At 35.4% G+C, this 22,317-nt stretch overlaps 1 protein-coding gene across 2 annotated transcripts in view; it reads left to right on the top strand.

The window, feature by feature from the left end:
- Stag1 (STAG1 cohesin complex component) overlaps positions 1-22,317 on the top strand; it is a 305,897-nt gene that overhangs the window by 204,219 nt on the left and 79,361 nt on the right. For both annotated transcript variants that reach the window (XM_075964871.1, XM_075964872.1), the window contains exons 11-13: positions 1,579-1,677; positions 9,586-9,665; positions 14,583-14,690. In XM_075964871.1, coding sequence (XP_075820986.1) covers positions 1,579-1,677; positions 9,586-9,665; positions 14,583-14,690 — 287 coding nt within the window. The remainder of the gene's footprint in view (positions 1-1,578; positions 1,678-9,585; positions 9,666-14,582; positions 14,691-22,317) is intronic.

Raw genomic sequence — 22,317 nt, 5'->3', positions numbered from 1 at the left:
ATGAGCCACATTTTCAAGCCCACAAATCCTAGAGGAAATTAGAAATTCAAAATTATAACACGAACTCTAATTGGTCTTAATAATAGAAACCCAGAGTCAAGTATCGGTAAATGCTGAATGATCAGAGAGACAAAGGAGCAAGCTACAGTCACTTTTTACCTCATCAACCTCTTAGCCAAAAAAGGGGACAAGCTCCTGTCTCCTTCCTGCCCTATCTCTTCCTCTCTTCGCCCAGCCATATTATTTCCTGTTTCCTCCTCCTCAGAGTGGTCATTTTATAAGCGGCTGAAGTTACAGACAGTTGTGTGCCACCTGACATGGGTGCTGGGAACTGAACTCAGGTCTTCTGAAAGACCAGCAGATGCTTCTTACCTCTGAGCCATCTCTTCAGCCTGAGCTACACTGTTTTATCCCAAGTCTTTGGTTGTCTATGGTCAGTTCCCCAGAAAAGGGTCCTGACATCGGCCAACATAAACAGAGGGTCAAGAACTAGCCAAGTAAAGGAGATTTGGCTAGTGCATAGTAGCATATGCTGTGGATACTTTAGGTTCCTCCTGGGTCCTTTGAGGAAAAGTATCAGTTTATTCAGTGGTATCCAGAAATTACTTGAAAAAGCACTTGCAGTAGAGTGCCATATATATAATCTTTGCAGATTAATTCAGTGACATTTCATTCATTCATTAATGGGACACCCATTAATGACCAGGGAAAATAGTGTCATGACACAATCTATAAATGTAACAAATCATACCACATTCCACAAAGTATTTTGTTCACACTTTCATCACCATACTCGTGTATTTCATCCTTATGAACAAATTGTAAATGCCGGAATAGCTGATGTGTGTGTCATTTCATGTGCTGCTAATAAGCAGCTGAGTTAAATATAAAATCTATTTTGACTCCAGAATGGATTGATATTATCAAAACACATTTCTTCTTTTGGAGCATGGAAACCTTAATCTTATTTGAATACTCTGATCTACGCCATCCTTTATCCAGACTTAATGACTTTGTCAAGGATACTCTGCTGGGATAAAGATTTAGCTCAGTGGTAGAGTACAATATTCGCTAAAGACTCTTCTTTCTGTAGACTTTAATCTGTTTTAAGTAGACCCTAACTATACTCTTTTTCTCTCTGATGTAGGAAAGTAAATATTGATTGGACAAATAAACCATTATCCAATTTTTAATAGAATTTTTATGGGATTTTATAATTACATGCTGAACAAATGAGCAATCCATTTTCCAACTATAATCATAGATTATAAATTTAATATGCCACTAAAAGCATATTGGCAGAATATCATCATCAGACATAGTTTTCAAATATTTGAAAAAGGTTTAACTCATTTATAAGAATTTTCTTTGCATTTTTAGTTAAATCTTGTGTTAGCCCAGATTATGCAATTGCTCATTCTCTTCCTATATTAAATTCAAATAGGAAATAAGTTAAATAGTTAGCCCAAAATATATTTTATTCTTCATAGAGACTTTATCTTTTTCTTTTTTTTTTCTTTTTTGACTTTTGTGAAGTGGAAATGACTGCCTCTTCTGTTTTTCTTTGTATTCCTGAAGCAAGGGGAAGTCAGACTGAAGTGTTTGAAAGCTCTACAAAGCCTGTATACCAATAGAGAATTATTCCCCAAATTGGAGCTATTTACGAATCGATTCAAGGTAAGTGTCAGATGATGAGCTTACATTGTTTATCTCTTAGCAAATGCTAGTTATACCTGCATTAGCAAATGACATTACTATGATGCTTGGTTCCTACTTTTTATCATTGTTTTAATAGCATGCAATTTCATTATGGCACTTTTCAACTTGACTTTTTTTATTGATCCTTCTCCCCCATCCTTCTACTCTCCTACTCTATTATTATTATTATTATTATTATTATTATTATTATTATTATCATCATCATCATCATCCTCTCCTACTCTTCTGTTAGTGTTTTATTAACATGCAATTTCATTGTGGTACAATTCAACTTGACTTCTTTATTGATCCTTCTTCCCCGTTCTCCTACTCTCCTACTCGCAGAGAATTTCTTTTAGCTTCAATATCATGTATGTTCTATGCTTAGTCACCTTTTCCTCAAAATTTCTCTTTCTAGTGGCTTGACTTATATCACATTAACACTTTGAAATACACATATAAATATTAAAATGTATGATCTACATATCAACAAGAATATGTGGTATTTCTCTTTCTGAATCTGTTATCTTTAATAATTTTCAGGTCTATCCATTTTCTTGCAAATTTTATGATTGCTCTTTCCTTTATAATTGATTAAAATTTTGTATATGTACTAAACTTTCATAATCTGTCAATTAATAGGCATCTATTTCCTTGCCATTTTGAATAGAGTGACAGAAAACATGAATGTTATCTCAGTGATAAGATACAGTCTTTTTGATAAGTGCCTGAGCATGGACTAGCAGATTCATGATGTTCTTTTTTTGACTTTTTAAGATCTCCATACTGATTTCCATAATATCTGCAACAGAGTATATGAACTATGGATAAAGTCCTCTATCCCCATTTCTTTTCTTGGTGACAGCCATTTTGACTGTGGTGAGGCTAGACTGTTTACCTAATTGCTAAGAATGTTGAATAGTTTTAAAAAATATTTATCATGCCGGGCGGTGGTGGCGCACGCCTTTAATCCCAGCACTCGGGAGGCAGAGGCAGGCGGATCTCTGTGAGTTCGAGGCCAGCCTGGTCTACAAGAGCTAGTTCCAGGACAGGCACCAAAAGCTACAGAGAAACCCTGTCTCGAAAAATCAAAAAAAAAAAAAATATTTATCATTTGTATTTCTTCTTTTGAGATCTTTCTGTTTAGTTCATTGGCTTATTTTTGATGGGTAGTTGTGAAATTTCAGTTTTAACTTTTACAGTTCTTTATATATTCTAACTAATTACCCCCTATCTTAAGTACAACTATAAAGGATTTTCTGCCACTCTGTAGGCTGTTTTCCTTTACTATGAGGGAGCTTTATAATTTCAGATAGCCATAGTTGTTAGTTCTTGAAGCTGTTTGCTGTGCTACACAAGAAGTTCTTGCTTGTGTCCATATCTTGAATCGTTTTCCCTTCAGTAATTTTAGTGTTTCAGATCGCTAATCCATTTTGAATTAAGGAAATCAAAATACAATTTCATACTCACACAAGTGGATAGCCTCTTTTGCCAACTCCATTTGTTGAATGTGTTTTTGGTTTGTTTTATTCTACATAAATTATTGACAAGTTTGTAAAAACCTAGTTTGTACAGGTAGGTGTACCTGTGTGTGTTTGTTTCTGGGCCTTTGGTCTGCGCAGCTGTTTTTTTGTCACAATATCTTGTTGTTTTTCACTATTACTATGTAGTACAATTTGAAGTCAGGTTTTCTGATGTTTCTAGTAGTGTTCTTTCTGTTTAGGATTACATTTTGTAAAACATTAATTCTACCAATCAGAAACATTTAAGGCAGTGGTTCTTAGCCTGTGGGTCACAACCCCTAACAGGTCAAATGACCCTTTCACAGGGATCACATAAGACCATCAGAAAACAAAACAACATATTTATTACAAACCACAACATTTAGCAAAATTACAGTTACAAAGTAGCAACAAAATAATTTTATGGTTGGGGTCTCCACAACATGAGGAGCTGAATGAAAGGATTGCAGCATTAGGAAGGTTGAGAGCCATTAAAGTTAGCTCTTTTTATCATGTACTAACTTCCGTTTATTTTTTCAGTGTCTTAAAATTTTCTTTCTTAAGTTCTTTCACTTTATTGTTTTTGTTTGATTCCTAAGTGCTTTGGCTTGCTTTTTTTGTTATTGTTGTGAAGTGGGATTATATGGCATGACACAAATGCATAAGTCAAGAGACAACTCTTTGGCCTTGTTCCCCACTCCCTTCACCTTTACATGGGTCCAAGGGATTAAATTCAGGTTACTAAGCTTTTAATACAATACTTTTACCCACTAAACCTTCTCATCCTCCAATCCCCTTTGAGCTTATTGTAAATGAGATCCCCCCCCCCAATTTCTCTTCAGCAAGTTACTTATTAATGTATGAAAAAGCTTCTAGGTCTCATGTTGATTTTTGTATCCTGAAATTTTACTGAATTTATCAGTCTGTCTTCTGGTGGCATCTGAGGGTGTTAAGCATAATATCTCATCAGCAAAGAGGCATGTTTGACTTTTTCCTCCGTTTTTTTTTCCCCTTTTGTACCTTTCTTCTGTTTCCATGTTCCAACTAGACCTCGAATTCATACTGAATAAAAATGAAGAGAGAAAGCACGTTCCTATTCCCTAATTTTAGGGGAAATGCTATTTCCCCACCAACTATACTATTGGCTATAGCCTTGTCATATATAGCTTTTCTTATTTTGAGGTATGCTCTTTCTAATTTCATGAGGATTTTTGTCATGAAAAGAATATTCAACTTTGGCAGATTCATTTTCAGCTTCTCTGGAGATGATCTTATGATTTCTTTTATATTTCTTAATTCTTTTGTGTAGTGTATTACAGTGATTAATATGCATATGTTAAGCCAGCCTTGTATCACTGGGATGAAACCAACTGTTTGTGGTGTAAGATTTTATTGTGTTTTTTTAATTTGATTTGAACATATTTTCATTTTGGTTGATTTTGCTGTATGTTTATCTAGTTTTAGTGTCAGGATAATACTAGCTTCATAGAATAAATGTGGTAAATATTCCTTCTCTTTCTGTTTCATGGAACATACTAAGATCTTGTAAAAGTTTCATAGAATTCAACACTGAATACATTAACTCTTGGGCTTTTGTTTGTGGGGAATCTTTCTATTGCTACTTCAGTCTACTGCTTACAATGAGTCTGTATCTGTAATTTGGATTCATCATATGAATTTAGAATTTTAACCTTTTTTTCTAGCTTTCTAGCATTTTGAAATGTTTTCAGAGTGATCACTAAAAGAATCTTCTAGATTACACTGCAGTCTCTAATTTTATTCATTAGACCTCTTTCTTTTGGCTCTTTTGGCAAGGATTTTAACCCATCTTGTTAATCCTTTTAAAGAACAGCTCTGATTGGCTCTCCTTATCATTTTATACTAATATTTCATTAATATTTTCCCTAATGATTTCTGTGTACTAGTTTCTGTTTGGCTATTTGGTTTTTCTCAAGCCTTGGAGATGTAGTGAGGTGTATTGTTGGGTTATTTATTCTGGATTTCTGGTTTTTTTTATTTTTTTTCAATTTGTTAATGATTTATTTAATTTTATTTTATGTGCATTGGTGTGAAGGTGTCAGATCTCTTGGAACTGCATTTTCAGACAGTTGTGACCTGCCATGTGGGTGCTGGGAATTGAACCTGGGTCCTCTGGAAGAGCAGTCAGTGCTCTTAACTGCTGAGCCCCTCTGAGTTTTTTTTTAAATGTGAGCTGTAAACTTTATTCTTAAGACTACTTTGGCTTTATTCCAGAGAAGGTTCTGGTAAGTCATTCTATGATATTTACTTTATTTTAGTAATTTTTCTAATTTCATTCCATATTTGTTCAGAGATCTCTTGTTTATTCAGACATCTTTCATCCAGTCTTCAAGCATATGTGCTGTTTCTGAGCTTTTTCTGCTGTTGCTGTTAATGTCTAATTTTTTTTTGCTATAATCTGATTATATTCTATAAATTATTTTAATTTTGTGTATTTCTCAAGTCTTTCATTTTGGGTACAATTTTCTAAAAGGCTCTGTGTACTGTAGAGAAGAGTCCTATCCCTCTCCCTCTACCTGTTCTATGGAATGTATAGATATGTAGAAGTATATATCTGTTGTTTTTAATTTCTCCTTTTTCCATGTTATTTTAAATGAATTTTCCTGTCAGAATGTCTTTGATTCAGTTTATGGTCAGGGCAGAGGAGACAGGAGAGTCAATTGCTGTAACAAATACAGTGGTTTGACAGCATTCCCTAAGTTAGCAGCAAGAGATACTGACTTCAGCTGTGTACCATGAGGTTCAGGAACTGTTGTATCAGGTGTTGGATCCACTGGGAAAGGAGAAAAGGAGGCACTCTTGGATGAATTTAGCCTACTGCACTACAGTGGAGTTGGCCTCTGGTAAATGACTCACTGAAGCTCTGCAAAGGGCTTTTTTATTATTACACAATTCACACCATTAGCAAATCAGTTTCCATAGACCAAAACTTCTTATCTAAGCTCCCCAAAGAGACAATGCCATTGTGAATTCCAAAGTCACAGGACATCTCAGCTTGCTGAGTCTTTAAGTAAGCAGGTTTTGCATAGGCTTTGAACTTTTAGAAACTCTCAGATAAGATTTGCCTACTTCAAACAAACAGAAGGTCCTGAACAGAAAAGGTACCAGTCTCAGAAGGCAGAGCTAGATGCTAACACTCAGGAATCAAACTAGCTTCAGAACTCTGCAAGATCTCCCATAACAAGGGACTTTTGTACCACTAAGGCTGGGGAAAATGATAAGGGTGGTGTGTGTGGGTGTGGGTGTGTGTGGGTGTTGTTTTGTTTTATTGTTTTTCTAAGGGAATCATTTTTTAAGATGTGAAGTGAGGAAGAAATGGAAAGGGAGAAAAGTAACAGAAGGAAGGCACATGGATTAAAATGCTAAGTTTGAATCCCCAGTTAGTGGAAATCTGCTGCCGCAATATATATTTACAGTTTAATAACTTTTCACCTAATATGGAGACAGGCTGGTTCTTCATTGTGTATTTATGCTTCTCACCGTATCCTGAGGCTGGGAGAGAAATGGGAGGGGTTGGGAAGAACGCAGAAGTCTTCTAGAATTTTCAGCATCTTCTTTTTAGCAAGAAACTCAAAATAGCTGTGCTGCACAAAACCACATGCTGTAGGCAACAGTGCGAACCCCCGATACACGATACATGGACCCCCCAATATGGATTTATTGTAACAGGTTTAATGTAAAAAATCCAGGTTTAATGAACAAAGCAAAGCAATTCCTAGGTAACTCTCAGGGGGGAAGGAGAGGAATCATGTAACATGGTTACCAGGTCTAAAGTAGCCTTTAGGTGTGGTCTTTAGCAGCCCCAAGGAGGAGCTGAATTTTGGCCCACTTTCTCAAGGGCCGAGTTTGAAGAGGGCAACTCCAGGGAAGGAGCTGCAACTTGGAGCACTGCGGGTGGGGTATGGAATGAGAGGAGTGACCTGCGAGTGGAATGGACTTCAATAGGACTTCTACCTAAACATTAAAGACAGGCAAAGCAGTATAGAAAATATTGTATATTAGGATTAGACGAAAGAAGGAGGAAACCAAAAGCTTTATCACCAAGATTCAAGTTAAACATTTGAATACTTTTTGAAAAAAAAAGGAAAATTAAAATAATTTAGGAATAGATATTAGTTAATATATAACTGGACTGAAGAGATGACTCAGCAATAAAAATGCTTGCTGCCAAATGTAATGACCTGACATTCCCCAGAACCCACATGGTAGAAGAAGAGAACTTCCAAAAGTTGCACATTGATGTCTGTGTATATGCAGTCAAACACACAAAATAAATAAATGTAATTTTAATAATTAAAATGATAATGATCAAGAAAAATAAATAGAAAATAAGTTTTAGATTAATGTTTCTTCCTGCTTTAAAGATAAGGTCTTGCCTTACCTTTGTGTTCTCTGCTTTTTATTTTATTATTAGTATTATAGCAGGCTCTGTAAGTAGAGATTTATTAAAGTGCTATTAGTATCAGTAATTCAAATAAGTTAAGGATGTCCATCGACAGAGGATTTCTGTGGCTGAATGTTGCTGTAGGAAGTCTTACAGCCAGTGTTTACATGTGCACTGGGGCGTAGCCTCTGATACTGTATATGCTGATGTAGAGGATGTGTCTGGCCTCTTTTTCCTGCCTCTCTTTTTCCGGTTGCGATATCGGTTTCTGATCTCCGTTCCAGTAGGGGATTCTGATTTGGGAGTCTACCCCTAAATAAATAACCATCTATTTCTCAATTCTGAGCTAGTGTGGGATTTCTTTATAAGCATCCTTCTTCAAAATGTCACTTCTTTCCAGATTTCCCCAATCTAATCTTTCTAGACTAACATTGGTCTTTTGGGGATAATTTGGTGTGTATGGGGCTTTCTGTGCCTGAGGCTCTGAGGGAGTATGAAGGCCTAACCACTTACATTTACCCTTTTCCCATTAACATACTGAGCAAAGTTCCTCCCTCAAACCTCCCACGGTGAAGGGTACCTTACCCTCACTGTGGGGGCTATGGAAGTATTAGAGAAAACTTTACCTATTTATGCTGCTGTTGCCAGGCTCTGCTGGTTAAGCGTTAGGGACTCCTGGTACTATCATGATGCTACTACATATTCCGGGTTCTTATGTGTCTTCCTGTGGTCTAGATCTCTTGTTATTTAGGGCAATGGTGGAGGTGGAGGTGCCCTTCAGGGAAGATTGAGCCTTGCAGATCTCTATATTTCAGACCCCTTTACCTTTTTTATGTTGCTGTATCCAGAACTTGCTGTTTCCACACTCCTTTTTGATCACACCAAATTTAAACTTCGTTCTGAGTTTGCAGCAGGCGCTCTCTCTTTCCTCCCCTCCCTCCTTCCTTCCCTTCATCCCTTCCTCCCTCCCTCTCTCCTTCCCTCCGTCCCTCCAACTGTACAGTACCTTACCAATCAATGCTCAGAGCTTTATGTAGCTGGGTTCACCAAGTGATTTTTTTACAGAGAAAATCCTACCTACTCTTTTTGATTTTTAATAGGTCATTCTTATATTTCTGTATTTGGCAGTTTTCTGTCTTGACTCTCTTTAATACGGTCTCACACACATGACTTCTAATCCACCATTTGCCTGTATTTTATTTTTTTTTTATTTTTTTTATTTTTTTTTCGTTTTTTTTTTTTTTTTTTTTTTTTTTTTTGAGTCAGGGTTTCTCTGTGGTTTTGGAGCCTGTCCTGGAACTAGCTCTTGTAGACCAGGCTGGTCTCAAACTCACAGAGATCCGCCTGCCTCTGCCTCCCGGGTGCTGGGATTAAAGGCGTGCGCCACCACCGCCCGGCTATATTTTATTTTTTTTAAGTAGCTCATATGAAATAGATGAATAAACTGCTTCATGGCACATGTCCCCAATAGGAACTCTTACTTAGAGCTTTGAAGGAACTTTCTTGCTTAAAATGAGAATTTCTCTACATAATGAGTTTTTGACTTATGTCAATTTTTTACTTGATATATATGTTTAGTTAGGAGAAACATTTTCAGATATTCCTTTAATCACAACACTGCAGAGGAAGAGGTTCTGTAAGTTTTGGGTCAGCCTAATCTACATATTGAGTTCCAGGCAACTCAGGGCTGCATAGTAAGCTCTGTTTTAAAGAAACAAATAAAAAAAGCTGCACCCCACTTGTATTATACGGTTTCAAGAGTAAAACTTAGGAGGAGGCAGAGGCAAATGAATCTCTACGAGTTTGAGGCCAGCCAAAGCTAATAAGACCCTGTTTAGAAAAAGAAAAGGAAATAGTGAAACTTGTTTTGTCTTTCTTGGTATTACATATATGCCTTAAAATGTCCTAAGCCTGTCTTGGCTCGTTTATATTCAAGGTTGGTTTGTTTATAACTTCTTTCAGGATCGCATTGTATCAATGACTCTTGATAAAGAATACGATGTTGCTGTGGAAGCAATCCGATTGGTTACTCTGATACTTCAGTAAGTATAGTATCTGTTAACAGTTTATTTTTTGATAGTTAATACTTTTTTCTGGATTAGTACATCAAATAAGTACTTCATGTGAAGGATCCACTTTTCCTTTAAAAGTTTTGTTTATAACCACATATATTCTAGGTGCTGGTGGTGTTTATTTTGAAACATGATCTCACACTGCAGCCCATGCTTGGAACCTACTCTGTAGCATAGACTAGCCTCAAGTTGGAAAAATCCTTCTGCTTCAACTTCCTGAGTCCTAGAATTATAGATATGAGTAGTTTTTCGCTTGATCTGATGTATGCTTTCTCCATGTAAAGGTTATTTTTTGTAGTTTAAGAAAGTTATCTAAGAAGTGTCATACTTTGCTATTTTAAACAAAAACTCAGGGCTTCAAGATGAAAAGGTTTTCAGATAAATTTTTTGTAAACATGGAAGTGAAAGAAATTAAACAAGACTATCCCATCAATGTTCTAAAGTTTTAAATAGATAAATGATTTTATAGCTGTCTAGTGTTTTCTGAGCTAGAAAAAATGTGTTAGATAATGTTGTTTCTTGCAAAATTCTTCTAAAAATTTTCCTTCTCACTGCTTTGATAATATGTCTGACCTGACTTGGGTATCTCCTCAAATGTCAGATTTTGCTTTGGTTCCTTTTTCTATGTTGATAATATACTTTTCTATCATTGCAACTTCTAATATAATTAAGCATTGTGCCTGAGATCTTCTTTCTTACTAGATAATTATCTCTTCTCTGGCTTTTAAATCTTATTTTGCTAATTCTCATATTTTTCTATTATGGGAATTCTTAGAACATACATATCAGATACTTCTTAAACTTTGATGTGATTTTAAATGTAAAAACTGTACAGTGAACACAGCAAAAGCAGAGGCAGGTGGATCTCTCTGAGTTCGAGACCAACCTGTCTATTTATCTAGGACAGTTGGATACAAAGAAACCCAGTCTTGGAAAACAAAACCAAATCAAAAAAAGAACTGTATGATGCCTGCCTTTAATACCAGCCCTCACTATCTGTGAGTCCTAGGACAGACAGGATTCCATTTAAAAAATAAAATAAAATAAAATAAAAAACTGTTGTATGTTATGTTATGAAAGAGTAAATTTTTGTTCGATTTGCTTTTTTTTCATTTCTATATTCAGACATATAAGTGTATTTTAGATGTAGGATTTATGTATGTATATATGACCACAATGATGTATATTTTTATATATATAATTATTAAATACTGTGTAGTTTCATTGTCATTATTAACGTTTAATATTTTCTACTTGATTACTGCAAGGTAAAGAAACCTTTGATTTGATGTTGGTCTATGTACAGCATTTTAGAACTCCCAAATAGCTGTTGTTTTCTTGATCTGGTTGCTTTTACCATGTAGATTATTAGAATAGCATGGACAAATGATTTCATCTTCCTAACTTTATTCTTATTTCCTTGCCTTGTCTGATTTATGCTATTCTTTTTTTTTTTTTTGGATTTTTCGAGACAGGGTTTCTCTGTGGCTTTGGAGCTTGTCCTGGAACTAGCTCTGTAGACCAGGCTGGTCTCGAACTCACAGAGATCCGCCTGCCTCTGCCTCCCGAGTGCTGGGATTAAAGGCGTGTGCCACCACCGCCTGGTTATTTATGCTATTCTTGATAGCAGATATTTTTTGTTTTGTTATAAGGAATTTTAAATTTTTATTGCTGTTATATTTGTATAAATGGATTGTTGGATAGGTTTGTTTTTATTTGTAGTGCTGTGAACCCAGCCTAGGGCCTGGTGCTCCCTATACAGATACAAGGTCTCAAAGCTAAGGCTCAGTCTAAGTATATTTTTGGTTTATGTTGAAAACTCCTCTTTATTCTGAATACTGTAGGATTTTTTAAACCTGTTAATTAGCCTGAATTATATATTTACCTAATTTAAACCACTTTTACTCTACTTGAATAAATTGTATTTGAACATATATATTGTTTTGCTTAAGTACAACATTATGGTAGATTGCTTTTATTTGTATTTTCATGTGTAAATTTGATACATTTTTTAACTGAAGTAATTTTTAATTAATAGTAGGAAACAAAAAATATATGTAGGATTGGTATCATAACTCATTGATAGAGTGCTTTCCTGGCAGGTGCATAGCTTTGGATTTCACCTCTATTACCACAGTTGAATAATATAATTATTTTTCAGATTAATAGAGTAAAGTGATTTTTTTCATATGTCTATCAATGTTTAAAACAAGTTAAATGTATCTTTAATCACTACCGTTTCTTAAAGATACTCTAAAAGTCAGGTCTTTAATTCCATTTTCTTGGGGAAATGTATTGTTATTGCCATTTAAACTCACTCTATACCCAGTACAGTCCAAAATTTGTGGTCTTATATAACTTAGTAACCACTATCAACTTTTCTTCCATTCTTGTTATTCCTAAGAACAATGTAATAGTCTATTCATAAATGTTGACTTGACTTACTTTCATACATTGTTGCTTAGTATACTTCATGTACTGTGCTTTGCTACATGCTATACTATATATTTGGTATGCTTCAGTACACTTACTATATGTATTGTATAGTGTTATGTTTGTAACTTTTTTACCCATACATACTAATTCTTTCTAATCATTTATGAAAATTTCTTTCCTTTTAAAAACTTGTTTTAATATGCTAAGTTAAATTACTTCTTTTATACTGTTTTAAAACCTTCAAGACCTTTTTTGGCTGGAGGAAGGTCGTCTTTTTACCATGAACTTAGAAAAGAGGATGCCTCATTTCAAAAATCTCTACATGATTTTTTTGTTCTGAATTTTAATTGAAATAGAACAAAAATATCTGGTGTTTTACAGATATAATTGTGACCGTCTATGTGTGTTTTGCCTAGAGCATTAGTTATATCTATCCTTTTATGCATTCCTCAGAAATTTCTCACTGCCCTAAGAATTTGTGATTGCAAATATCTCATAGAGGGCAATGAATCCTTTGTTTCTTCTACCTTGTCACTCAGAGCTTGACTTTGAAATTTTGTATGTGCAATCTACTTACCCTATAGACAGTTTTATTGGGCAATGTTATTTTAAACTATTCAAGCAGGCTCAATATTAATATCCCTTATGTGGCCAATAGGAAACCAAGAGCTTCTTAGTGGAGAAAGAACTCCTTGCTGCCTTCAAGCCCTTATGTTTTTCTCCACTTCCATGGACACCTTTAGTCATTTTCTTTTAAAACTTTTTATGGCTTTGCTGTAGACCAGTTCATAAACATAATCTTAAGATATATTCTATAAAGTTTTTATAGTTTTCTGAGACTTAATGTTTCTTATTAACTTCATAAATGATTTGTGATGGGGCTAAAAGAGAGGACTCGGCAGTTAAGACCGCTGCCTGGTATTCCAGAAGACCCCGTTTCAATACCCAGCACCTTCATGACAGTCCACAACTTCTGTAATTCTAGTTCTAGGAGATCTGACACCCTTTTCGAGCCTCCACATTCACCAAGTTCACATGATGCACAGACATACATTTAGGCAAAGCACCTATACCCATGAAAAATAAATTTAAAATCTTTTATAAAGGTTTCATTATTCTCTAAAACTGTTTCGTATTTTTTTTTAAAAAAATCATGTGTACTCATGCACTTTCACGGTTTCCTAATTTTATCTAGCTTAGTATTTTAAGCGATAATGAGCCAAGAATCAAAATCTAGCTTACCGGTCTCTTATAGAATGTGCATGAAACGACCTGGCTTTCTCTTGGCACATAGGATTACTGCCTCAGTTGTAGTATTTGGCCCTGAGTATATGGAATGGATAATTGTATTGTTAGTTCTCCTAGTTTCTTTCTAATATCTGTTAATAATAGGATTGTTCCCTGCTTACCCTATACTATCTGCCTCACCATAATGGTACAAGCATTGTTGGAGTGGCAGGAGAGTGTATTTAAACGTTTCTAGTTTGTCTGCCAGTTTGACATTTATGATTTTCAGCCAAGACTACACTTTCTCCCTGGAATTGATTAACCACAGTCCTTTGCTGCCAAGAGCATTCTAATTTTTATTTGTTAGATTCCTGAAGATCTTGGGTCCTAGGGCATCTATCTACATTTGAAAATCTACAAAATAAACTTGTAGCTCTATAGGTTGCCAAGGTCCTGTTCAGCCCAATAATTATGTATTCAAACTAACTGTTAAGCTATAATCATATCAATCATTTAAAATATATTAATCATCAGGAAATGGATGTTTCATTTTTGAGGATAAATTGCTTAAAACATTTTGACCATTTAGGAAGCACAGAATCATGAGTACATGAATGTAAGGACAGGAAATTGTGTTGGGGAAGGAACAGCCTGGACTGACAAAATGGCTCAGCTTGTAAAGAGTTTTGCCACCAAGTCTGATGACCTGAATTGAATCCCAGGGACCTACCTGGTAGAAGAAAAGAACCATCTCTCACAAGTTGTCCTTTGACCAAAGGAGAGCTATGACTGGCATACACAAATAAATAAACAAACAAATGTAATATTTAGGTGATAAAATGTTTTTCATTGATACAGTTCTGGGGAAAAGTTACCTACATTAATTATATGAAACAAGGACAAATGTATTCCTTAAGAATATTTTTAAAAAATAAAAGCCTTGTGCACATTTAAAGAGCATGCTTAGTTGGTCTGATGTGTATTCTGAGGTATTGACTGTTCTCTAGGGATGTTTCACATAGAAATATTTTGAAACTTTTCTTTTATCTGGATTTTCTGAATTTTATATAGTGAATACATTTACAATTCATGGGAAATAATACTTTCAAAGTAAAAGAAAACTAAAATCTATATTTTCAGCTTTATAATCACTTTACAGAAATTAAATGCAGGATTACATCAATTAAAAGTATTTGTGGTTTTGATGTTACTTTACATTTTCAGTGGAAGTGAAGAAGCTCTCTCCAATGAAGACTGTGAAAATGTGTACCATTTGGTGTATTCAGCTCATCGCCCTGTTGCTGTGGCAGCTGGAGAGTTTCTTCACAAAAAGTGAGTCAGTTATCTTGCACACAGGTTCCATTTTTGTATGCTTTGTTTCAAGGTAGTAGAAGAGTACTGAAAAGAGAGATCTCAGCTGTTAAAGGCACTTGCTGGTCATCTCCAAATAGCAGAAGAGAATAGCAGTGACTGAGCATAGGACTTGGAATGTCCTCTTCACTCTGCTTGGTTTTTCTCACAGGTTCATAGCCCGTTTCCTATATCATAATTCACACCTGAGAGAGTGGTAATCCTTTATCATATTCCTTCTCTGTGAAATCTGAAATGGGAGTTGACTTTTAAAGTTTGTGAAGTCTTGTTATTTTCAACGTCTCAGTTCATAATTTGCTACATGTATTATCTAGTCGTGAAGTTGTATCTCCTTGCTAAGTCTCGGGTTTTAATGGCTTCTTTTCCATTTTTTCCTTTGAAATCATTATTACAATGTAGTAATTCTGAGAGTTGTGAATATATTACAGTTAATATTATTAAGTTCCTTTTAAATTGTGGCTGACTAATAGCACTTAACTAGAGTGAAATTCTGTGAAACATACTTTTTGATCATGGATTATTATATATGTTGTGTAATTTATTAGTTGATTCATTTATTCTCACAGTGTAAACATTCTTGTTCATGTATATATCTTTTACTTTGTTTTCGTTTGGGGGTTTCTTGTTCAGACTTTGGTTGTGGGCAAGGGTTTCCATCACATGTGCTTATTTGTGATTAAACAGAAGCATAATCACATGCTTATAGCCATGCACTGGGCATCAGTTCTACATGGATGATTAACTTTGATTATAAGGAGTCTTGGCATTCCATACAGTATCTAATTTGGCATTGCAACGGTGTTTTAGTCTACTAGTACTCATAATGAGAAAAGTTGATTCTCATGTTAAAAATCTTTCTTAAACAGTAGTACCTGCTACTGTATATTGATAATGAAAGTAAAAAGGAAGAATTCAAGTTTTTTCTGACCTCGTGGCCACACACACATGCCAGACAAGCATTTTGCTACTAAGCTACATCCCAGCCCTCTTAGGCACAGATTTTAAAATAGCATTGGCTTTGCCAGTTACTCTGATACCTTTGACTTGTAGAATCAGCGAATTTCCATATTTTCTTGGGCCATTGTATGCCACAGACATCAAGAATAAATCGGAGTCTTCCCTTCTTTCCTCAGAATTATTACAGTGTAGTTTGCTTCTGTTGTCCACTTAAGTTTTCAAAATGTTTTGTGATTTTAGAAAGAATTTATTGCTTCTGTGGCTTCACTAAGAACATCAAGAACTTAGCTTAATATATATGTCACCTATATTATATATGTGTGTGTTATATAATCTATATGTAGTTAATATATAATCTATCATATAAGTATAATAGAGACCATAAGCTACATTTATTTTATCTGTATTATAAGATTGTATTATTATATTATAAGTTTAAAATATTTGCTAGAAACATGAATTAGAATATTTTACATGAAAATTCAGAATAGGGAGCCTCCACTATGCCTTATTTCTTTGTGAAAATAAGCCCAGTTCCTGTGCAAAATATGGAAGCTTTTTATGAGAGGTTTTTCCTTTTTTATTTTTTTTATTTATTAGATATTTAAAAAAAATACCAATCCAAGTTCCTACTCCCTCCCCTCCTCCCATTCTCTCCACACACCCTCCCACCGCACCCCTATCTAATCCTCAGAGAGTGTAATGCACATTGCCTTGTGGAAGGTCCAAGGCCTTCCCTAATAGATCTAGGCTGAGCAAGGCATCCATCCAAAGAGAATAGGATCCCAAAAAGCTGAGTACATGAAGTAGGGATGAATCCTGGTGCCACTGCCAGTGGCCCCTCAGTCTGCCCCAGCCATGCAACTGTCAACCACATTCAGAGGGACTAGTTTGGTCCTACGCTTGTTCCTTCCCTGTCTGGCTGGAGTTGGTGAGCTCCCATTAGCTCAGGCAAACTGTTTCAGTGGGGTTTATGAGAGCTGTTTATATTAATGATTTCAAACTCCTCTCTTAGAAAAATTCACAGACAGGTGGTGGTGGCATAAGCCTTTGATCCCAGGCCTTGGGAGGCAGGGACAAGTGGATCTCCGGGAGTTCAAGACTACCCTGGTTTATAAGAGCTAGTTCCAGGACAGTTAGGGTGGTTACACAGAGAAACACTGTCTCAAAAGAAAAGGGGGCGAGGGGTGGATTCACAGCCAGGCAGTGGTGGCACATGCTTTTAATCCCAGTACTCGGGAAGCAGAGGCAGGCAATCTCTGTGAGTTCAAGGCCAGTCTGGTCTACAGAGCAAGTTCCAGGACAGCCGGAGTGGTTACACAGAACAATGCTGTCTCAAAAAAATAAATAAAATAAAAATAAAAATTCACATTTTAGTAACTTCATCTTTAAGGACTAATTTTAGCATTCTTCTATCACTTATATAATAGATATTAAAATCCTGCTAAGCAAACTGTAGTTCAGCTATAGAATTTTCATGATTAAATTTTGATGTACACACACAGTCCCAAATCTTTAGGAAGCTGAGATAAGAAGAGGATTACGGGAATCCAAGAGTTCAATTCTACCCTAGGCCACATAGCAAAAATCAATTTAAAAAAAAATAAAAAATTAGGTGTATAGTACATGCAGATAGTCTTATATCTTATAGTATATAAATACTACATAGTCAACAGGATTCATCAAAAATAGAAAATGCATCTAAAATGAATATTTAATCTCACCAAAAATTCTACATTTTTAAGTTTTTTGATAATATAATATTATAATCTCACCTTTCCTCCCTCCAAACCCATCCATGTACCTCTTCTTGCTTTCTTTCAAATTAATGGCTTCTTTTTTATTACTGTATTTAAATACTTGTATGTGTTTATTTAGGAAATAAATATATATTACCTGTATGCTGCTTATATAATATATATGTAAATGTATTAGTGTTATTCATGTATGTTTAGATGGCCGACCATTAGATACTGAATAACCAGTTGACGTGCTTATGTCTGGAAAAGACTTTCTACCACTCAGCATTCCTTAAATGTGCTTACTTCTTTGTGTAGGTTAGAGGTCTGTGGCCTTTCCTCTGTCCATTTTGGCTTGTCTGTTGTACTTGTTCATGTCATGTTTAGGCAGTCATGTTGCTAAGGCATTATGAAGTAGATTCTGATACAGCCCCTGATCTTGTGACTCTTGCACTCTTTCCACCTTCTCTTTCATAGCATTCTCTGAGCCCATAGGGGGTAGATGGGCTTATTGGGATTGGGCTCCCACAATTCTGTAGTTTGATAGGTTGTGGCTTGTTGTACATCTGTTACAGATGGAGAGGTAGGACTACATTTATCTGTGAGTATAAGGGCATATATTTAGATTGTATATAGTTAAGAGATTATGCTTGTTTAATAAAATAAGTGGTAGCTGTATGGTCTTCTTCAAGAATTATGACTTCACTAATTCTGGGTAGTTGCCCAGGTTTCTAGTACCAAGGATAGTTTCCTTTTCATGGGGTAGGGGTGACTTAAGTTCAATTAGAGATCTGTTGGTTACTACCAAGCTTTCAGTGTTGTTACTGCACCCTTAGGTTTATATGACTTGCCAAGCCAAATGTGATTTACAGGCATCTTATCTGGGTAGGATTGTTGTATAGCACAAATTCTAATTGTTAATAAAAACCTAGAGTCAGTAGGGGGTGAAAGCTGAGAGATCAGAGAAGCAGAGCAACTAGCCGCCAGAAAGACTTTTTACCTCTACCAATGCTCAGACCAAAAGGGTGTTCCTATCCTCAGACTGCATCTGAGCTCCTGTCTCCTCCCACATTATATTCCTCTCTCTGTTCAGCCAAATCACTTCCTGTCTCTGCTTCCCTGGTGCTGGGAATAATGGTGTGGGTCACCACCACCTGGCTCTATTTCTCTTTGAGACTGGATCAGTTTAGTGTAGCTCTGGGTGGCCTTGAACTCACAGAAATCCATCTGCCTCTACCATATAATTTCTGTTTCTACATCCCTAGTGCTGAGATTAAAGATGTGAGATCCCAAGTACTAGGATCACCTTTGTGTGAGTTCTGTTTCTCTTTTAGACTGGATCAATTTCGTATAGCCCAGGTGACCTTGAACTAACAAATTTGTCTGCCTCTGTCTCCCCAGTTTTGGGATTAAAGGTACATGCCACCACTGCCTGGTCTCTAGTGGCTTAGCTCTGTACTCTGATCTTCAAGCAAGCTTTATTTGTTAAAACACAAACAAAATGTCACCATTTGTTGGCTGCCTCTCTCCCCTAGAAACTGATGTGGTTCCTTCTGATACCTTGAAAGGTAGTCCTCAGAGAAGAGGCATTAAGATTCAGTTTCAGTTAGGGGTCTCTGGGTCCTATGTCTGAAGTTCCTACCTTCCATCTCTGGGTGACAACCAGCCGTTATGTTTTAGCAGTCTCTTGAACAGTCTTGACTAAACAACTTCTCAAGCTTATTGTTGGGATTTTTGTTTGGTAACCTTTGACTCTTAGAGGGAGTGTTGTAAAATTCATCTAAACTATGTATGTATGTGTAGATATATACACATACTTAAGTGTATTCCAGGGTTTTGTTGTTATTTGTTAGTAGTATAATTCATTATGACTTTTTCTCAGACATTCTTACTTTTATTTTATCCTTCTTCCTCTTTTTCTGAACTTATATTCTTTCCCTCTCCTTTATTAGAACTCTCCCTTTTTTCCCACTTCCCCTGACAGATCACTTGTACCCTTCTATCCCTCTCTCTATTACTCTCTCATCCCCTCCCTCAGCACTACTCCCTTTTACTTTCCTGTTTTCTATATTACTCCAGGATAGATCATTACAGTTGAAAATTTGTAGCTGGGAACCTAGAATGGGAAAGAGCTCTTACATCTATGAAATCTTCAGACTGAAAGAAAGTGATTTCCTGTCTCATCCCACCTTATATTCCTCTCCAGTGCTGGGATTAAAGTCATTCACGGTCACCACCCGGCCTCTGTGTCTCTGTGGCTGACTAGTATGGCTGCTGGGATTAAAGGTGTGTGCTATCACTGCCTGGACTATATGACTGAGCAGTGTGTGTTTTGCATTATGGTTTTTAAGCAAGCTTTATTTATTAAAGTACAAATGAAATGCCACTACACCTTTCCTGTAGGGTTTTCTTCTAGCCATTTCAGAATTTGAGGTTTCACATTTAGGTTTTTGATCCATTTGAAGTTAGTTTTTATGCAGTGATAGATGTAGTTGGTTTAGTATCATTTTTCTGCTTGTGGCCATCCAGTTTTCACAGTACCATTTGCTGAAGGTGTTTTCTTTTATCCAGTATATTTTTGTCATCTTTGTAAAATATTAAATAGCTGAAATTATGTATACTCCATGTTTGGATTTTAAATTTTGTTCCATAGGTCTACATGTCTGTGTTTGTAATAGTAACATAGATTTTATTATCATGGCTCTATGATATATCTTAAGATCTTGGCTGGTCATCTTTCTTTACTCAGAAAGATTTTGGCTATCTGGGGTCTTCTGTGGTTCCATATGAATTCTAGAACAGGTTTTTTTTTCTATTTTTTGATGAATGAGATGGGAATTTTGATTGGAATTATATTGAATCTATAAGTAGCTTTTGATAAAATGGTCATTTTCACAATATTAATTCTAAGAATCCATGAGCATGAGATACCTTTTTATTTTGTAGTTTCTCTATCTCTTCAGAAGTTAAAATTTTCAGTGTAGAGGTCTTTTGCATCCTTGGTTAGCTTTATTCTGGATGTTTATTTTCTTTGATGCTATTGTGAATGGGAGCATATCCCTCTTTTCCTTCCCAAGTGTTTGTTGTTTGGTGTATAGAAAACTCTTGATCTCTGCATCATGTCAAATTGCTGAATTTATTGTTTCTAAAAATTTTCTGGTAGGATTTTTTTTGATCTTTAATGTATAGTAGCATATCCTCTGCAGATAGTAATCGTTTGTGCTCTTTCCCTGTTTGTATCACTTTAATTCCCTTCTCTTGCCTCTATCAGTAAGTACTTTGAGCATATTTGAAAAGAAGTGAGGATAGTGGTGATCTCTATCAAGTTCCTGAATTTTTCCCTTTTGGGATGAGAGAGGTAGGGAGAGAAAGGAGGGGGAGGGAGAGACAGAGACATGCTTTTATTATGTGAAGTATGTTCCCTCTGGCACTACATTTTCTACATGATACATGTTCATTTTTGTCAGACATTTTCTGCATCTATTGAGATAATTATGTGATTTTTGTCTTTAAGTCCATTTATGTGATTTGTTTCATTTATTAATTTGTATATGTTGGAACTTCCCTGCATTGCAGGGATTAAAATCAGTATGGTAATGTTATATAATCTTTTTTTTTAATGTGTGTCTGTATTTTGTTTGCAGTTATTCTAGTGAGCATTTTTTTACTCTATATTCATCAAGGATACTGACCTGTAGTTTTATTTTTGTTGTTGTGCCTTTGCCTAGTTTTGGTATTAGAGTGATACTGGCTTCTTAGAAAGAATCTGCATGCCCGCCTTCCCCGCTTAAGAAGGATTGGCTAAATTTTTGAAAGTCTGCTAGAATTCTACTGTGAATCCCTCTTGCCTTGACTTTTGTTAACTGGAAGGCCTTTTGTTACTATTTCAATCTCCTCATTTGCTATGAGTCTTTAGGTTGTTGACTTTTTGGTTTAATTTTGGAGGATTGGCTGAATCTAGAAATTCATCCATTTCTTTTACGTTTTCCAGGTTAATGGATCCTAAGTTTTTAATATAGTACCATATAAGAATTTAATTTCTTTGATGTTTGATCTGATGTTTTCCTGTTCATTTCTGGTTCTGTTTGTTTGGGTCTGCTCTTCGTTTAGTTGAGCTAAGGGTCTATCAGTTTTATTTATCTTCTTGAACAACCAGGTGTCAGATTTATTGATTCTTTTTGTTTTTCTCTTTGTTTCTGTTTCATAGATTTCTGCTCCATTTTTTTTTTTTTGCTGTTGACTGGATTTGTATATGGATTGCTCTTGTTTTTTCCAAAATTTTTAGTTGCATCATAAATCATTTATTTGTGCTTTTTCTGATTTTTTTGTTTTGTTTGTTTTTGTTTTCTGATTTTTTTTTAATGTAGGTTCTTAAAGCTATACATTTGCCTTGTAGGACTGTATTCAGTATGGCCCAGAGATTTTGTTGTGTTTTCGTTTTTATTTAGTTCATTTTTTATTTATTTTTTGACTTCTTATTTGACACATTGACTATTTAGTAATGAGTTATTTAATCTCCATGAATTTGTTTGTTTACTTGAGTTCTGTTTAATGTCAATTTTAAGCTTTATTGCATTGTAGTTAGAAAGGATACAAGGAGTGGTTTCAATCTTTATGATATTTTAATCATTTGCTTTGTATTCCATGGTATGGTGTATTTTAGAGCTGGTGTATTTAGAGCAGCTTATATATGCTGTTGAGTAAAATGTGTATTCTGTGGTATATGCATGGAATATTATGTAGATATATGCAAAGTTCGTTTGGTGTATGCTGTCTATTAATTCTAATGTTTCTCTATTTTATTGTCCAGATGACCGACCTATCTATTGGAGGAAGTGGGGTATTGAAATCATCTAATATTAGCTGATTGATTTTAATCTGTGCCTTTAAAT

The sequence above is a fragment of the Microtus pennsylvanicus genome, chromosome 3, assembly GCF_037038515.1.
Source record: "Microtus pennsylvanicus isolate mMicPen1 chromosome 3, mMicPen1.hap1, whole genome shotgun sequence".
Taxonomy (NCBI): Eukaryota; Metazoa; Chordata; class Mammalia; order Rodentia; family Cricetidae; genus Microtus; species Microtus pennsylvanicus.
This window is presented reverse-complemented; position numbering and strand designations above follow the sequence as displayed.